This window comes from Prenolepis imparis, unplaced genomic scaffold, assembly GCF_030444845.1.
Source record: "Prenolepis imparis isolate NDT839.2.m4 unplaced genomic scaffold, iyPreImpa1.0 SCAF_12, whole genome shotgun sequence".
NCBI lineage: Eukaryota > Metazoa > Arthropoda > Insecta > Hymenoptera > Formicidae > Prenolepis > Prenolepis imparis.
In genome coordinates this window covers 1,442,207-1,459,411 of record NW_028141170.1, presented here as the reverse complement: position 1 = coordinate 1,459,411, position 17,205 = coordinate 1,442,207, and the positions used below count along the sequence as shown (strand labels likewise).

The following is a 17,205-nucleotide window of genomic DNA, read 5'->3' as shown; positions in this document are numbered from 1 at the left end:
TTGCAAATGTAAATAATAGATATAAAAATACATGTTATGTATACATTTATAAAATATTTTACAGATATTAAAATTTTTTTCTCATTTGTTTTATTTGACAAATGAGAGCAGAAGCTGAAAGAGCTTTATTAATTATGACAGTTGTTAAAGCGCATCAGAACCTAGAAAATATTTGCAACGATGTTACATCGATTAGTCAGTCGACTAATACAACCACGTGGAATATTTGTAAGGCGTCAATAATATTAAATGTATCTTACTTTTAATTTGAAGTTAATATTAATTTTTTTCTAGAAATTTGCGAGACAATCTCGCGCGACGATCAAAAACTCGCGAAGTTTTCATGTCAATGTTAGTCCAGCGGAAAAGGCAAAGTGCGGTGTGGACAACAGCAGCAGTGTAAAAGCATTTAAAATATATTATTAACATTATTAAAATATATATTAATTTATATTAAAAAATTCTTATATATAAATTTTCTTTATTAAATATTCTTATCAATTAAGCAGAAAAGTATGTGAAAATCAACTACGCAAGTTTTTATATGTCCATAATAATTCCTTCTCTCATCTGACATGATATATTATCTTTTTATAAATAAAATTTCATTTATTTTTATTTCTACCTATTTAAAATATATAAATTTATATTTGAAAATATTTATGAAACTAATCCTACTTTTCTTAATTTTGATTAAGTTTTCTCTTAACGCAGTGATTATATTTTAATAATACACAACACGGGGCTATTCTGAATTCTTCAATTAATATATTTATGTTGCTAATTTATCTATATACTGATTTGCAGAACTATCCTCTGATAGATCATTGCTACGACGTGGTGATAGTAGGAGCAGGAGGCGCAGGATTAAGGGCGGCCTTCGGCCTCGGCAACAAGGGATACCGCGTAGCAGTGGTGTCGAAATTATTCCCGACAAGGTCGCATACCGTCGCTGCCCAGGGTGGCATCAATGCCGCCTTCGCCGAAGAAAAAGAGGACAATTGGCTCTATCATATGTATGATACGGTGAAGGGATCCGACTGGCTGGGTGATCAGGATGCAATACATTTGCTCGCGAGAGAAGCGCCTCGAGCGGTTTACGAGCTCGAGAATTACGGTATAAACGCAACAATAAAGTGTCGACATAAATATAATTATTTTGCAACTATACATAAAGGAAGAATTTAATAATTATAACTGAGAATCAATTATACGTAATATTAAATAAAAGAATATTAAATAACAAAATTGTTAAATTCGTAGGTTGTCCGTTTAGTCGTTCAGAAGACGGTAAGATCTATCAGCGCGCTTTCGGAGGCCAGTCGTTGAAATTCGGCAAAGGTGGACAAGCTAAGCGAACCTGCGCTGTCGCCGATCGAACCGGTCATGCGGTACTTCACACCCTTTACGGACAGAGTCTTCGCTACGACGTGCACTATTTCATCGAGTATTTTGCTCTCGATCTACTCATGCACGGCCGATGCTGCAAGGGGATCCTTGCGTGGGAATTGGAGACCGGTCTTCTGCATCGATTCAGGGCTCATCATACGGTAAAGAAAAATATGACAAGATTTATGCATATTTTCCTTATTGAATTTATATTATTTGTCGGCTCTTATAGTCTTTCTATTTTCATATTTATATTTTATTTATATTTATATTTATATTTTAATTATTTGATTTATAAAACATACAGAGAAAAGAGATGAGAGATAAATATATTAAATATCTTAAATATACTTTTTCAACTGTATAAGAGAGGCTATCTACAATATCAAAATTAATACAATATAAAATTAATTTTCTTTTTCGTTCATTGACTTGATTACTATTTATTTTGTAAAATGTATACTAATGCAAATACATTATCGCCTTGCAGGTGATCGCAACGGGGGGTGCCGGAAGATGTTACTTCTCTTGCACCGCGGCGCACGCCTGCACCGGCGATGGTATGGCGATCGCATGTCGAGCGGGACTGCCGTTGCAGGACATGGAGTTCATCCAATTTCATCCGACCGGTATTCTCAGATCGTAAATTCATCAACGCGATTTCTTATTGTCCTCTTAGCTGATCGACCGATCTGTCTCGCGTTAAAGGCATTTATGGCAGCGGTATACTTATCACTGAAGGCAGCAGGGGAGAAGGCGGCAAACTTGTCAACTCCAACGGAGAGTTCTTCATGGAAAAATACGCGCCCGTAGCTAAGGATCTAGCCTCCCGCGACATCGTCTCGAGAGCTATGACCGTCGAAATACTGGAGGGAAGGTTGGAAATTTTAATTGTAGATTAATTTCCATTTTTCTCAATTCAAATTAGTGCAATAGAGTCATAAAAGAAACATAGCAAATTTAAGGATGTCATTGCATAAAAGCAATTGAAAAAAACATCTATTTTAATTTAAGCTATATTAATTCAAAAGATTCATATTAATCAAAATATTGTAATTTTAGTGAATTGCATTTCCTGAGAATTGAATTTATATATATATAACACTTATAATTAACATTGTTATGTATAGAAACTTTTAAAAATAATTACTTATTTTGAATAAATTTAGAATAAATCAATTTAATTACATAAATAAATTTTCAAATCAAATTTTTGCTTAAGCAACGTTCATTACTTTGACTTTTCGTTGGCAACTAAACTATTAGTTACGCTGCAATTAGTTATGCGTCATTATGCTGATGGCGCACATGGCAGCATATTTCCAAGAAAAAAAAATACATTAGCGCGATATCTTTACAGAGGCGTCGGACCAAAGAAAGATCATATTTATTTGCAATTAAATCACCTGCCAGCCGAGCTGATACACGAGAGGTTGCCTGGAATTTCGCACCTCGCCTGGGTGTTCGCCGGAGTGGACGTGACGAAGCAACCGATCCCCGTAATTCCCACGGTGCATTATAACATGGGCGGCATACCTACGAATTGGCGTGCACAAGTAAGAAATACAGTAGAAAGAATGCGCACTTCGTTATTTTTATTATTATTTTATTATTATTATTCTTGTCATCGCAATTATTTCTAACTGGCAAAAAGCCACTACTCTTTTTCTATTCGATATTTTATATTACAAACAAAAATAAGTTAAATATATATAACATGTATAAAATAAATATATTTCGATAATAGAAAAGATTATCCGATTTATCGACGTTTACTCGACGCGATTACTCAATGCTGTAATTGTATCTCGTAAATTATCAGATATTAACGCGAGCAAACGAGGAAGATAGATCGATCGAAGGTCTCTGGGCGGCTGGTGAGACCGCGTGTGCGTCTGTTCACGGCGCTAATCGACTTGGCGCTAATAGTCTCCTAGAACTTGTGGTCTTCGGCAAAACTATCGCCGATCAGATCGACTGTATCGCCAGACCTGGTGAACGTCACGAAGATTTGTCGCCAGTAAGAAATTAGAGCGCCTTTTAACATTTCCCAGAAACACTCTTCATCTACATATCTCGAACGGAAATCAATTTTTAATTATTTAATAAAATACAAAATGTATATCGCCTAGCGCTCTATTCAATATTGTATTTTATTGTCCTGACAATTCTAAAAAGAGAGATTTTTTACTATATAGTTAAATAATATTTTGACATGCACAACTTAATATTTTATTTTTCATGTTATATTTTTTATATAAATCTTAATAACTAAATTTTTCATATTAAAAATATAATAAAGCGTGGAAAAAAAATTGCGCACTCAAATCGCTGTTTAAGAAGATTCACGCTTTATGAAAATTAATATATAAATGTTTATTAAAGAATGATTTGGATGCAGGACATCGGTGAACAGTCGATTTGTCGTTTCGATGCGACCCGTTATGCAAAAGGCTGCGTTCCTGTGGTCGAGCTGCGCGACGAGATGCAACGCACTATGCAGAAATATTGCTCGGTATTAAGGTCTTGTGATATTTTGCAACGTGGATGCAGGGAGATAACCCGTCTGTACACATGTGATTTACCGGATCTATGTGTAAGCCGATTATAATACTTTTAAATTTCATATTTAAAATATTAATTAATAAATTTAGTAATTAAAAATAAATAAAATTTACATAAACATAAATTTAACAATAAATAGATTCAGTCAAAGAAATATGAACAATATAACAAATGCATTTTTTAAATTCAAATAAGTCTCAAATTCCCGAAAATAAATTTGCACATTGACATTACTTATTTAATAATGTCTGCGGCATATGTCTCCATATACAATATGTAATTAACAAGTCTGATAGATTGCGATAATTGCATCACTATGCATTACAGCGATGGCGAACGCACCGTTGCATATAAGACGATGATACGTACAAGAAATTAATTTTATCTAGAACTGCACATATATTTGGCTTTCGAACTTTTTTTTTTAGGTGCAAGATCAGTCCCTCATTTGGAACACTGAGCTCGTCGAAGCCTTGGAGCTACAAAACATGATGCTCGTCTGCATGCACGTCGTCTACGCGGCCGAGAATCGAAAGGAATCGAGAGGCTCCCACTTCAGGGACGACTTCAAGGTATAAGGAGAATTAAATGCGGAAAATTTAGAATGTCTTAAATTTATAAATAACGATATGTTTTATTAATGAGCAAATAAATAATACTGCGCGTACGTAATTAAGATTTTTCGAATTTTTAAATATGAAGTTTTTCAATACAAAATACTTATGGGTTTTAATGGATTGATATCGAGAAAAACTAATTTTTTGTATTAATTTTGAATGCATATTTCATTTCTAGGAGAGAATTGATGAGTATGACTACACAAGATCGCTCGAAGGACAAAAGAAACGACCTTACGCGGAACACTGGCGTAAACATACACTTACATGGGCTCAGGAAGATGGATCGGTTGGTTGAGAAATGCATTATTCCTATATAAATCAGATTTAATTTTTCTTTACAAAAATCAATTGGGCATCTGTAATAAGTCAAAATTAAATCATTGTGATACACAATATAAACATTATAGGTGATATATAAGAAATATAATTATTAATCTCTATTAGACTCTATCAAATAGTAGTTTTTATTTTTAATAATAAAATATTTATAAAATTGATTTGAAAAATTGAATTTGTTTTTCGACTGTTGTGATTCTGATTTTAATAGTACGCTTGGCTTGCAGGTTTGCATCTCTTATCGGCCTGTTACCGATACGACTCTAGATGAAAGTGAAGCTCAACATGTTCCGCCTGCAGTTCGCGCGTATTGACCCGACAAATGCAATGATTAATTGAAAGTATTCGATTAATTAAAATGTAATGACAGCTACGCGATTATGAATCTAATCAGCTGTCTCGTTATCACTAACGCCACATTTGAAATCAAGCATACGAAGTCTAGAAACTAATACATCAGAAAAATCATCACAAAATTTCATTTCCCTTTTTATGCAAAAAATTCTTGTTTATAAAAATGTATTACTTCTCATATGGATAATCTACATATTAAGCACGTTCTGCATTTCTCCTAGGTATCCTTGCACGTGTCATACGGTAGCTGTGTGACTTATAGATAGAATTAATTAATGCGCGCAAAGAAAGAATAACGAATCGAGATTGGCGTTATATTTTTTTAAAGTAAGTTTCAGAAAATATTCTTTGTCATTACATCTTTGACATATGTTGGTTTCATAACAGATAATCGTTAATCACAACTTCGCTGATAACGCAATTTTACAATATCGCAATGTTAAATGTTGAATAAATTATTTACTAAATACATAAATTTTTTTACAGAGAAAGGGCAATAATTTATAACTTTTTTCGCTCTCTGTTAAACTTATGTAATATGTATATGTAAAATCCATTTACATAAATCATTCAAAAAAATATATTCGACGATCTCTCAATTCGCATTAAGCGTTAATCATCGTGTTTCCGTTTAATAAATTTGTATAAATATCATTGTGCATTTTGTATAGAATATCTATAAATTTTTAGAAAAAATATATCGTGATATAAAAATAGAATATAAAAAAAATATTCTCTCTTTTTAAAAATTGCATATGCAATTCGTGAAAATTAAATTTTACAGTACAATTGGTTAATAAAAATTAAAGATCTATTTAACGCGATAAACAAGAACACGTCATAAAAATGCAATGTTTTCGAGTCGCGTGAAAAAAATTGCGACAATATAATTACTCCTACGCATATACAATATGTATATCGCAATAGAAGTTGTCGCTTCTCTCTCACTCGCTCACTCTCCTTCTCTGTCGTTTTAATTGCGTCACGTTGTTATGTCCTTCGAGTTATGTTGAATAGTTAAGAACGATATACGCATAGACATTATTAGTTTCTTATCTCAGTCATTCCAAAGAAGTAAATTTTATTCCATATATGCTTCTCGCGTTTTTTTTAACTCTTTTTTTTCTTTGAAATTTGAATAGGCATTGTATTTTGTGGAAGAGTCTAATTAATAAAAGAATACGGATATCTATTTTAATAAATTAAAATTAACTTTACATCACATCTATATAACTATTTTTTCTTTTTCTTTTGCTTATCTCTTTCAATTTCGCAAATATCTGTACAAAGTCAAATTGTCTTAAATCCCCTATTCTCAATCAGCTGATACTCTCTAAAGTTGATTATTCCTTTGTTCTCCCATTACTCGACATTTGTCACTCGACCACGCATGCGTAAAGAGCGAAAGGTTGCGCGCATGATGACATTTCTATTTCGCGCATGTGCGATTAAAAAAATTGAGAATATCTCAAGTTCACTCGAATCCTCGATAATTCAAGATTAGGAGAGCGCACTCTCGATCGCGTATATTTAATTCGAAATACAATCTAGAACAAAAGAGCATTCCATTTTTTCGAACGCGTCTCGTTGGCAGCACTGTGCGCGCGCGCGCGCGATTTCCGGCGACGTTCGGCGTCAGTCGGTGCCGAGCCGCCGAGTCGTGCGGATCGAAGTGTCGTTCGGGGATACCGTCGTTGGTCGCCGCCACTCTACACAGGGGGTTAGTCAGTCGCGTGGCGAGTGCGTGCGGGTCTTGTCGCGGGGGGCGTATCTCGACCTCGACGAAGGAATCGTGACACAGGGACGAGAGTGACGCGAGATGAGCGGACTGCTGAAGTTGTCGGCCTCGTTGCTGCCGAGGAATCTCCCCGGGACGGCGACTTTGGTAAGAGAACTTGGCGTTAACAATAAGAGAGCGAACTGTACATAGGGCTTACGTTAGAACCGAAGCTATATTGTAACTTGGATTCTCCGGATTGTGTGTCAAGGGCGGGGAAAGCGACTTTTGCAAAAAAATAAGAGAATAAAGGGAGGGATGCTTAATATTTCATCCAAGTTCGACCAAGTTAGATCAGTTTCGGTACACCTAGGCCTCTCGTGACCTAGAACCTCGCGTTACCTGGCCTCCTGGCCTAGAATCTCGGCGTTACCTCGCGCCATCTTACAAAAATTCTCATTTTACGTTTCCTATTGACCGCGGACGCGGGTTAAGCCCGTCCCACCGGTAGACAAATTTTCCGCGAATTTTCCCACTCGTTATGTAATTTTTCATCCACCGTCCATCGGTGGTGGCTGCATCTCGTCGCCGATGCGGCGGATCAATTACGTAAGGTGCGCGCGACCGCCGAATAAATACGCGCACCCGGAAACGCGCCGTCTTGCCGCGTGTTTAGGGCAAAACACGCGGCATCCCTCGGTTCTCGCTCTCTCCCTCTCTCTTCATCATTCTCCTTTGTGTCTCCTGAGAGGCTCAATGCAGAATAAATTTATTTATCTATTCCCATATGCTTTGTCTTACAATATGTTACGTCAACGAGGGCTGCTTGCGGCTAACGGTGCTCGTGACTCAATATGTATATATGTATATATAGTGTATACTAGTTTAGGCCTTCTCGTTTTCGTCAACACATTCGACACTTTAGTCTTATACTGTATCTGCCCAGGTTTTATCGAATAACTTAATTGAAAGGAGTAGCGTGACAAGATTTTTCGATGGCAATCTCTGTATAAGTTTCTATATAATAAATAAGAGATATTTATGTTAATATTAATTATTTTTGTTAATTTATTGGTGAAGAATTTATACGTCAATTAATAATTTTGTAGATTAAAAAAGAATAATGTAAAACACTAATATAGATGTTCGGCGTATACTTACATAAGTACAGAGATAAGTATGAGGATATATTTCGCGAAATCTCGTCTCGGTGTCACCTGAATTGATAACGCGAGCTTCGTTTTTTACATCTTCATTCTTTTTTACAATTTACTTTTCCGTGGCACAAAACTTTACGTATCAAAATAATAAGTATATTATACAAAATTTATTACAACATTGTATCTATCGAATAATCTTGCACGATTTATCAGAAAAGCGCCAACTTGTTTATCAAGATTGGGTCTGATAGCAGATCGGAGACGATGAGGGTTTTTATTAAAAAGATAAGAAAATTTGCGAGCGCACACATATATTTAGAGATACTGGCTGTCTTACACTGTTTAATCGCGACATGCCTCCGTGATATCGTAATTTTTTACGGTTGTTTGTATGACGGATTACATATATAGTGTCTAGACAGATGGATTACATATCTATTGAATTTTTATAAATTTTCAAATAAAACTTTTTTTAAATTTGCAGTGAAATTAAATAAATTAGAACCAAATTTTTTTTATCATCTGTATTATTTATATTTTCAGAATTTGCCAAAATTTGGCAAATTCTGAAAATGTAATAAATCGAGAATTCATATTTTTATGATAGAAGAGTTTTGAATTTTTTTTTTTTTTTTTTTTTAAAGCATCGAAATATATTGACATTGCTATGCGATTTTTCGAGCAAAAATGTTCATGTTATCTTTGAATATTATATGACAATTGACCGATAAATGTCAAGGAAAATTTATGTTTTTCATAAACAGTCTGAATGATAATGTAATCTAATGTTGACGCGCATTTCTAAGTACGATACAATGTATAATGGACTATTTCAATTCTATGCAAAATATGTAGGACATGCAATGAAGAAGTTAATTTCGCTATTTCTGTTTTTTTTTTTTTTTTCTTCTGAGTTGAATCAATTGTTAGCTAATCAGTAGTCAGCAGATATCAGTTCCACATTATTCGTAAGAATATAATTAATTTCTCATTAAATTGTTTCATAAGAACATTATAAGAACATTATATTTTTTTTTTTTTTTTTGGCCGATTATAAAAACATCTTATTTATTTATTATATTTTTTTATCAGCTTTTTGTAAAAAACTTTTAACATTACATTTTTATGATTATTATTCCTATATCGAATGATATTCTTTTATATCTTTCAAGCGCTTTATAACAAGATAGTTTATTTATTGCACCTTAAAAAGAGAAATGTATAAATTTTTGCGCTGCACGCTCTTTTTGCAATATTCTTGTGACATTTAAACGATATGTGAAATAACGGCACATAAAATTTTATCTGTAAATAACTAACGAATCTTGTACTCGTGTTCATGTCGCGCAAATTGAACAAACATATAACGATCAGACACATATGTACATACACACGCGATCGCAGCTGCGTGTTCGTGACTCATTATAAATAACGTGCCTTATATAACTCGTAATCCTAAAGGAAATAATTAGAGCTCCTTCAGCAATCACATGTTAAATCCATAAAGCGGAAAACCATAAAGAGTGCAAATGCCTGTATCATTTCCTCTTATATATTATCATCAGACATGTTATAACATCTTTTGGTTTTGTTTTCTTTGCCCAATCAAATTTATTGAATTTTTTATCATATATCTCAAAATTTTTTAAATATTTTAATAGGTTCAATTTTATAAGAAATCAATTTTATAAGCTAATTTTATAATAAATCGAAGCTGTATACTCTCATAGTTGATTAGTTCAATATAAAATAAAGATGAAATAATTTAAAATATTTTTAATTTAATTAATTTTATTTTTATATTTTATTTTATAATTTAATTTTTAAAAATATTTAAAAATATTTTATTTTTAAACTTCACTCTTATTCATATATAATTTTCTAGTTCTTATTATACTATTTAAATTTTCTCTTCGCAGAACAAACTGGGACTGCCGCTACTCGGCAACCGGAAGCTGCATCACACGCCGGACGGCCGAGCGGCCAAGATCTCCGACGCGATCTCCAAACAATACCCGCTGGTAGATCACACGTATGACGCGGTGGTGGTAGGAGCCGGTGGTGCCGGTCTCCGGGCAGCCTACGGTCTGGTGGCCGAGGGCTTCAAGACCGCGGTGATCACCAAACTATTCCCGACGAGGTCGCACACGGTGGCCGCCCAGGGCGGCATCAACGCCGCTCTGGGCAACATGGAGGAAGACAACTGGCAGTGGCACATGTACGACACCGTCAAGGGCTCGGACTGGTTGGGCGATCAGGACGCCATTCATTATATGACCCGCGAGGCCCCCAAAGCTGTCATCGAGCTGGAGAACTGCGGCATGCCCTTCAGCCGAACCGGCGACGGTAAGCGAAGATGTTAATGTCGAGGTCCGGTTCTTTTGTTACACTGATTGTGAGAGAATTTTCTCTTAGAGTTTATCCTGAAAATCAAGGTAATCGTGAAACAATATGGTATGGAAAGAATTTTATGAGAATTTCTCTGATTAATATTTATCACAATAAAAATAATAATATCTATCACAATAAAATATAAAACATGTTTAATTAATTTTACTAAACTGCATAGTAAAATTAAATATATTTTATATTTTATTGTGATAAATATTAATCAAAGAAATTTTCACACTGGAAAAAAAATTTGTTAACTTGACTAAACCTTTCAACTAAATATTATTTTGTTAATTGAACATATAGAAATATTTAAATTAAATATAACATATCAAATCTAACAAAACGTATATTTGACTTAAATACTAATATATGTTTAGTTAACAAAATAGTAATTTAATTGAAAGGTTTAGTCAAGTTAACAATTTTTTTTTTTAGTGCATAAAATTCTTTTTATACCATATTGTCCCATACTATGATTTTCAAGGTAAATTTTAAGAGAAAATTCTCTCTGTGTAGCTATACTCAGAACGAGATACGTCTGTGTTTTAATAATAAAGGGAAAAAAGGAATAGAGAAGATTAGAAAAATTTTATGACGAGAAATTATAACAGAATTAATATAATAGTAATAAAAAATAGATATGAAATAGATATGTTGTAAGAAAATACAGAGAGTGGCTGAGGATCTAATATAATATTAAAGCTATTTGATGCGGTCTTAAACTTTATTCAAGTTTTCAAGAATACAACCAAATTTTAGAACACTTGATGAAAATAAACTAAATAACTTTGTATGCACATTTCTCGATGTTCTTGTTGTCGCGATTTATTTTGTCTAAGAACTCAGATCTGAAATATCCTCGCTAGTCGCGCCTGTTCCCGAAGTTGCGGAATCTGATTCGGAATCGTACGTCTTGCTTCTGGAACGCTTTCTCTCTTTTCTTTTCTGGAACATAAATAGCATCAAAATATTAAGAGAATATAATCAAAGTCTGATTTTATATATCTTCTTCATGATGTATACATTTTTGAAAATTGAATTTTTGCTTTAAATGATTTACTGACATATTGTTCGCTGAATATAATAACATAACGATGACGTTTTGTTATGCGAAGAGATGATAATTTAATTGAACAAATATAAACCTCTCGTTCTTTCTTTCTCTGCTCATTGTCCGATTTTTTCGAGACGTCGCCGTCATTGGGCTTAGTTTGCTGTTCATTTTTATTATTTTGCTGCGATTGTTGTTGCGCTAGCTTAGCCGCCTTCACGTAAGGCATCTTCTCTACGGATGACATTTGTCGCCACTGCTGTCCTCCGAGTCGAAGCAGATCTTTGCTCTTCACTTTATTATAATCCTGTAATTTCGACAATAATTTTTTACTTATGAAGTTCGTACAATGTTATTTTGTAATTTTCACGATTATCGTTACCTGCCTGAAATCTTGCATAAAATTGAGAAAGGCGTTCGCGCTTCTCCACTGCTTTCTCCGCAAAGGTTTGCTACGCGATCGTGATCGCGAGCGAGATGGTCTTCTGTTGTATTGTCTGAAAGCGAATCAGCTTTATTCAAATATACACCATATAATTACGACGAAAGAAAAATAATTGTAATTTAATTATGCGGGAAAAAATAATACGAATAATATTTGAGGACATCTGGATTTTTTTAAATTTGATAGCATTAGATATATTTTTTTAATATAGTATAATAATGTAAAAATTAATGCACTTTTTGGACAGCTTCTGGACATGTTTATCTGTCGCATAATTTAACTTAATTACACATATCACAGTTGTTTATGTAACTCACTCATTTCGTGTGGATTTACGATTAGAGGGGGATTTTGGTATCAGCTGGTACTGATTACTAGAATCTCTTTCTTGTGATCCATCTTGCGATGCAGTTTCATCAATTCTTACGTCTTCTTTTACTTCGTTATTTTCTTTTCTTTTATTGTCATCTTCCATGATTTAATAATGATTCCGAAAGGTATACGTGGCCCTATCGATATTTACTTATGCACTTATGCATTCTTACTTATTGGTAAGAAGTAATTGTAACAAGCAAGAATTTATCCCTGCAATCGAGAAAATAAAATGCGAATTTTTCGAAACACTATGAAAATAACAAATTTCATCACTTGGTTGCTATGCAGTTGAAGATTGCTGCTTATCATCGCATACTTAAATAAGCGTGTTGCAATTATCTTTCTTAATATATTTACTTATTACAATATTTATTTAAAAAAAAAAACTCTTAAAAAGAAATTGAAGATCTTTGAAATTCCACTATGTGTGTTTAACAATAAATAATTTTAAAATTGCATCAAATCTATTATATTATCTATTATATTATCTTGCATCAAATCTATTATATATTATATAATCTATTATTATATTAATAAAAACATAATTCTAATTTTGAACCTTGTCATTTTCAGGCAAGATTTATCAACGCGCGTTTGGCGGTCAATCGCTCAAGTTTGGCAAGGGCGGCCAGGCTCACCGATGTTGCTGCGTGGCCGACAGAACCGGTCACTCCTTGCTGCACACGCTCTACGGCCAGTCGCTGAGCTACGACTGCAACTACTTCGTCGAATACTTCGCGCTCGACCTGCTGATGGAGGACGGCGAGTGTCGCGGGGTGATCGCGCTCTGTCTCGAGGACGGAACGTTGCATCGCTTCCGCGCCAAGAACACGGTGCTCGCCACCGGCGGCTACGGACGCGCCTACTTCTCCTGCACGTCGGCGCATACCTGTACCGGTGACGGCACCGCCATGGTCTCCAGAGCCAATCTACCTAATCAAGACCTTGAATTTGTACAATTTCACCCCACAGGTACATCAGTCATTGCATCAGAATCATATCGTTCTAACGCATTTTTGACATATTTTTAAATAATGAGGTTTTGAGATAATTCGGTAATTTTTAAGAATAATAAAAAATAAAATATCAATAGAAATTATATTTATTTCCAGGTATCTATGGTGCCGGATGTCTCATCACGGAAGGCAGTCGCGGCGAAGGCGGTTATCTGATAAACAGCGAGGGCGAAAGGTTCATGGAACGTTACGCGCCGGTAGCGAAGGATCTGGCATCGCGAGACGTAGTGTCTAGATCTATGACAATGGAGATTAGAGAGGGCAGGTGAGTCATTATCCGTCGATGTCATGCATCTTCGAAAATATTCGTGGTAAATACAGTCTCTTTTTCTCCGCTTAGAGGCGTCGGACCGGAGAAGGATCATATTTACTTGCAGCTACACCACCTGCCGGCTGAACAGCTGGCTGCTCGATTGCCAGGAATTTCGGAGACGGCGATGATATTCGCCGGTGTCGACGTAACTCGGGAACCCATCCCCGTTATACCCACCGTACATTACAATATGGGTATGTAAATTCAATTAATTCCTTTTCAGAAGTTTTAATTATGAAAAAGAAAAAGTAGTTTTAATTAATATAATTAGATAATTTTAATTATATTTTACTTAATATTAAGAAAAAATGTGTTGAGAAAAATATTATCTACGCACGGATTATATACGATGACTCTAATGAAATCATCGAACAATTATTTGCGATGACGCCAACATTAGAAATATCATGGTTGAGTTTCCTCTTAGCAGGAAAATATTCTGAACTGCAACTATCGAACAACATATAAGAATGTAATTTTTTTAAAAGATTGATGCAAATTACTTTGCTTTATTTAGGATTTAGGGCAATTTCTACAATTTTTATGGAAAGTGTTAAGATTAATCTATAACGTAATATTTAAAATTGCAGGAGGTGTACCAACGAATTACAAGGGTCAGGTGTTAACAAGGGAAAACAACGAGGATAAAGTAGTACCCGGGTTGTACGCTTGCGGTGAGGCAGGTTGTGCATCTGTTCACGGTGCCAATCGATTAGGCGCCAATTCTCTGTTGGATTTAGTCGTATTCGGACGTGCTTGCGCTAAAACTATCGCCCAGGAGAATAAGCCTGGCGAGACGATCGGATCTCTCAAGCCTGTGAGTTGTATCATTATTTCGAATATTTTTTTTAATAAGCTATAAGCGTTTTATACAAGTTTGATTTTTAATTATAAGACGAACAGTATATAACAAGTTTTTTTTTTTTTTAGAACGCGGGCGAAGAGACGGTGGCTAACTTAGATTGGATCAGAAACGCCAACGGTTCTATATCCACCGCGGAGTTGCGGCTGACCATGCAGAAAACCATGCAGACGCACGCGGCGGTATTTAGAGAGGCCGAGACCTTGCAGGAAGGTAAGAAAAACACGCACTTATAATATATTGCACAACTGCACGCTTAATTTATAAACATTGTGTAACATCATTATGGAAATTTTTTCAGGCTATCGAAAGATGATCGATCTCTACAAGAAACTCGACGAACTAAAGGTCGCAGACAGGTCTTTAATATGGAATTCCGACCTGATAGAAACGCTAGAGCTGCAAAATCTCATGATCAATGCGATGCAAACTATAATAGCGGCGGAGAACAGAAAGGAGAGTCGCGGTGCGCATGCTCGCGAAGATTACAAGGATAGAATCGACGAGTACGACTATAGTAAATCGATCGAGAACCAGCAACCGAAACCGTACGATCAGCATTGGAGGAAACACACGCTATCGAAGATCAATCCGAGAACGGGAGAGGTATTTTTTACGTTTATTCGTATATTGAACATAATTATTGAGATTTAGAAATTATTTTATCTATAAATAATCGTTACTCATAAATTCTCTTAATTTATACGTAATGTTCATACATGAATAATCAAGCTATATATATATCGTTATATAGAATAATAATAAAAGTTAGATTATGTAGTATGATATTATTAAGTGTGAACTTTTAATTTTATAATTTATCTTTATGTTTTATTCGCATTTAAGGTGTCTCTCGACTACAGACCGGTGATCGACGTTACCCTCGACCAACAGGAATGCGCGTCAGTTCCACCAGCGATTCGTTCCTATTAAACCAATTCTATAAATAGAATATTATAAACCATCGCCTTAGAGAACTTTCATCGGTCGCCACCGAATTTTCTACGCACGATTCTCGACGCTGTTTAAGTAATCGTACTTTTAGACCGAAGTAACGGAACGAGAATCGTCGCGGCGATCTTTGCTCTACTATTACTACTGTGCGCAGCAAAGGTATTAATTTATTTTACACACGTACATACATACACAAACTTCATAGTGCACCAAAGTTAATTCTTGTCATCGCTTGCGCCGCGAGTCGCGAGCAGGATTAGTGATCCTTGTAGGATGCTGAGATTATTATCTTCTCGTCTTGTACAGAGGAGTTCGCTCGATCTCGCTCAGCGGAATCGGTGCTTCAGTTTAACAATAATAGTCGAAACTAGAACAAATCGCGGTAACAGAGAAGGAGCCCGGATATAGAATACGGATATTTTGAGGAAATGCGTTTTTTCTTTCCTCTTGTAATATAATACAACGTATCCGATTACGTATCGCGATCTCTTTGTGCTCAAGCTACAGTACAATAATACTCTCGCGTGCAATGGTGCATTCATAGCTGAACACAAACGAAGAACTTGATGAGTAATGTTATTATACTTGGAGTACAAAAATATATATAATAAAATTCTTGTAAGTTTTGATAAGAGTTTGTTAACGTTCAAATACTCTGCTGGTAGGAGTTTCTTGAATTAATTATTTATCTGTGCAAGAGTTTATTGTACGATTATAATTAATTTTCCTAATTTTTATTTATTAAACATTGCTATCCTGTAAACTATTGCACGCGATAGTATTTTAACACTATACTGCAATTATTACATTATTTTCGATCTCGATTTTGTGTTTATTGTAGCTATCTATACATACATACTTTTGGCATTACAGAGATGTACAAAATTGTTAAAAAAATTTTATTTTTAAATGCTACTTTTTCGTGATGTTCTTTTTTTGCAAATTTGTGAAAATTAATATTCGCATCGTCTGTTGTTTTTTCGTTTGAAAATTATTTGAATCATTGGAACATTTACAGACGTTATCTATGTGCAAAAGTGATTAAAAATATTCTTAAAAAAACAGTCATTTTGCGGCTGGAATACTTAAATATTTTATAAGAAAAACGACATAGAAGCAATTCTTTTTTAAAATGTTATAAAACTAAAAACTAATTATATGTATTATTTATTATATATAATAATCTTCTTTTATAAAAAACATTGCATTTTTTCAAAATAATTCATTCTTTTCTTTATTTAAGTTAAAATTATTTTGTTATTTTGTTATACCTCAATTTTAAAATTAAATAAGGATAAGTGATAAGAAATTAAATAATGTGAATATTAAATAAATTAATTAATTAAATAAATGAATATTAATCATGTAGTATTTTAATTTTTTACTAATTAAAACTGTTTCTATGTCGTTTTCTAATATTGTACTGATATTACAATACTTCTTAAAACGTGAGTTTGAATAAATTATGTACTAAAATATGCGACATATACACAAATATAAAATATTATCATCATCTGTATAATTATCTGTAAAAAGATAGTGTGAGCGTGCTGCTTGGCATGATGAAAATGTACATAAGATGCGAGAAATGTCAATAAACCATTGATAGATCTTTTATTCAGTGAACCTAAATGATTCACTATATACAATGGAT

General features: G+C 34.2%; 3 protein-coding genes and 1 long non-coding RNA gene across 5 annotated transcripts; 2 read left to right on the top strand and 2 right to left on the bottom strand.

The window, feature by feature from the left end:
- The first annotated feature begins 35 nt into the window (after positions 1–35).
- On the top strand, positions 36–5,845 carry LOC145944024 (succinate dehydrogenase [ubiquinone] flavoprotein subunit, mitochondrial). Of its 2 annotated transcripts, XM_083051976.1 has the most exons (10): positions 36–1,117; positions 1,264–1,550; positions 1,880–2,018; positions 2,098–2,266; positions 2,750–2,945; positions 3,212–3,409; positions 3,791–3,985; positions 4,383–4,526; positions 4,750–4,860; positions 5,138–5,845. In XM_083051976.1, the coding sequence occupies exons 1-10, from the start codon at positions 775–777 to the stop codon at positions 5,222–5,224; spliced, it is 1,869 nt and encodes a 622-aa protein (XP_082908102.1). In that variant the 5' UTR covers positions 36–774; the 3' UTR covers positions 5,225–5,845. The 2 variants fall into 2 exon arrangements, with proteins under 2 accessions (XP_082908102.1, XP_082908103.1); XM_083051977.1 differs by lacking the exons at positions 3,212–3,409; positions 3,791–3,985.
- On the bottom strand, positions 2,118–8,553 carry LOC145944032 (uncharacterized). The gene is made up of 3 exons (XR_014426609.1): positions 8,143–8,553; positions 2,796–2,925; positions 2,118–2,255 (listed from the first exon to the last, which is right to left on the bottom strand). It is a non-coding gene; the product is annotated as an uncharacterized LOC145944032 (long non-coding RNA).
- Positions 6,888–17,168, top strand: Sdha (succinate dehydrogenase, subunit A (flavoprotein)). The gene is made up of 9 exons (XM_083051974.1): positions 6,888–7,149; positions 10,061–10,487; positions 12,980–13,378; positions 13,519–13,687; positions 13,763–13,929; positions 14,326–14,552; positions 14,666–14,810; positions 14,899–15,203; positions 15,444–17,168. Exons 1-9 carry the CDS (start codon positions 7,084–7,086, stop codon positions 15,528–15,530), a joined length of 1,992 nt encoding a protein of 663 aa, XP_082908100.1. The 5' UTR covers positions 6,888–7,083; the 3' UTR covers positions 15,531–17,168.
- Positions 11,257–13,104, bottom strand: LOC145944028 (uncharacterized). Its single transcript, XM_083051983.1, has 5 exons — positions 12,966–13,104; positions 12,349–12,616; positions 11,969–12,083; positions 11,681–11,893; positions 11,257–11,480 (listed from the first exon to the last, which is right to left on the bottom strand). Exons 2-5 carry the CDS (start codon positions 12,504–12,506, stop codon positions 11,370–11,372), a joined length of 597 nt encoding a protein of 198 aa, XP_082908109.1. The 5' UTR covers positions 12,507–12,616; positions 12,966–13,104; the 3' UTR covers positions 11,257–11,369.
- Positions 17,169–17,205: the final 37 nt, after the last annotated feature.

What these genes read in the sequence shown, in the direction of transcription:
- Sdha (XM_083051974.1), top strand. Translation starts at nt 7,084, where the DNA reads ATGAGCGGACTGCTGAAGTTGTCGGCCTCGTTGCTGCCGAGGAATCTC. An exon ending in CTTCAGCCGAACCGGCGACG is followed by an intron (nt 10,488 to 12,979) that starts GTAAGCGAAGAT and finishes TGTCATTTTCAG; the next exon opens with GCAAGATTTATCAACGCGCG. An exon ending in TCAATCCGAGAACGGGAGAG is followed by an intron (nt 15,204 to 15,443) that starts GTATTTTTTACG and finishes TTCGCATTTAAG; the next exon opens with GTGTCTCTCGACTACAGACC.
- LOC145944024 (XM_083051976.1), top strand. Translation starts at nt 775, where the DNA reads ATGTTGCTAATTTATCTATATACTGATTTGCAGAACTATCCTCTGATA. An exon ending in TTACGAGCTCGAGAATTACG is followed by an intron (nt 1,118 to 1,263) that starts GTATAAACGCAA and finishes TTAAATTCGTAG; the next exon opens with GTTGTCCGTTTAGTCGTTCA. An exon ending in GGGCTCAGGAAGATGGATCG is followed by an intron (nt 4,861 to 5,137) that starts GTTGGTTGAGAA and finishes CTTGGCTTGCAG; the next exon opens with GTTTGCATCTCTTATCGGCC.
- LOC145944028 (XM_083051983.1), bottom strand. Translation starts at nt 12,506, where the DNA reads ATGGAAGATGACAATAAAAGAAAAGAAAATAACGAAGTAAAAGAAGAC. An exon ending in TTATGCAAGATTTCAGGCAG is followed by an intron (nt 11,894 to 11,968) that starts GTAACGATAATC and finishes TCGAAATTACAG; the next exon opens with GATTATAATAAAGTGAAGAG. An exon ending in AGAGAAAGAAAGAACGAGAG is followed by an intron (nt 11,481 to 11,680) that starts GTTTATATTTGT and finishes TTTATGTTCCAG; the next exon opens with AAAAGAAAAGAGAGAAAGCG.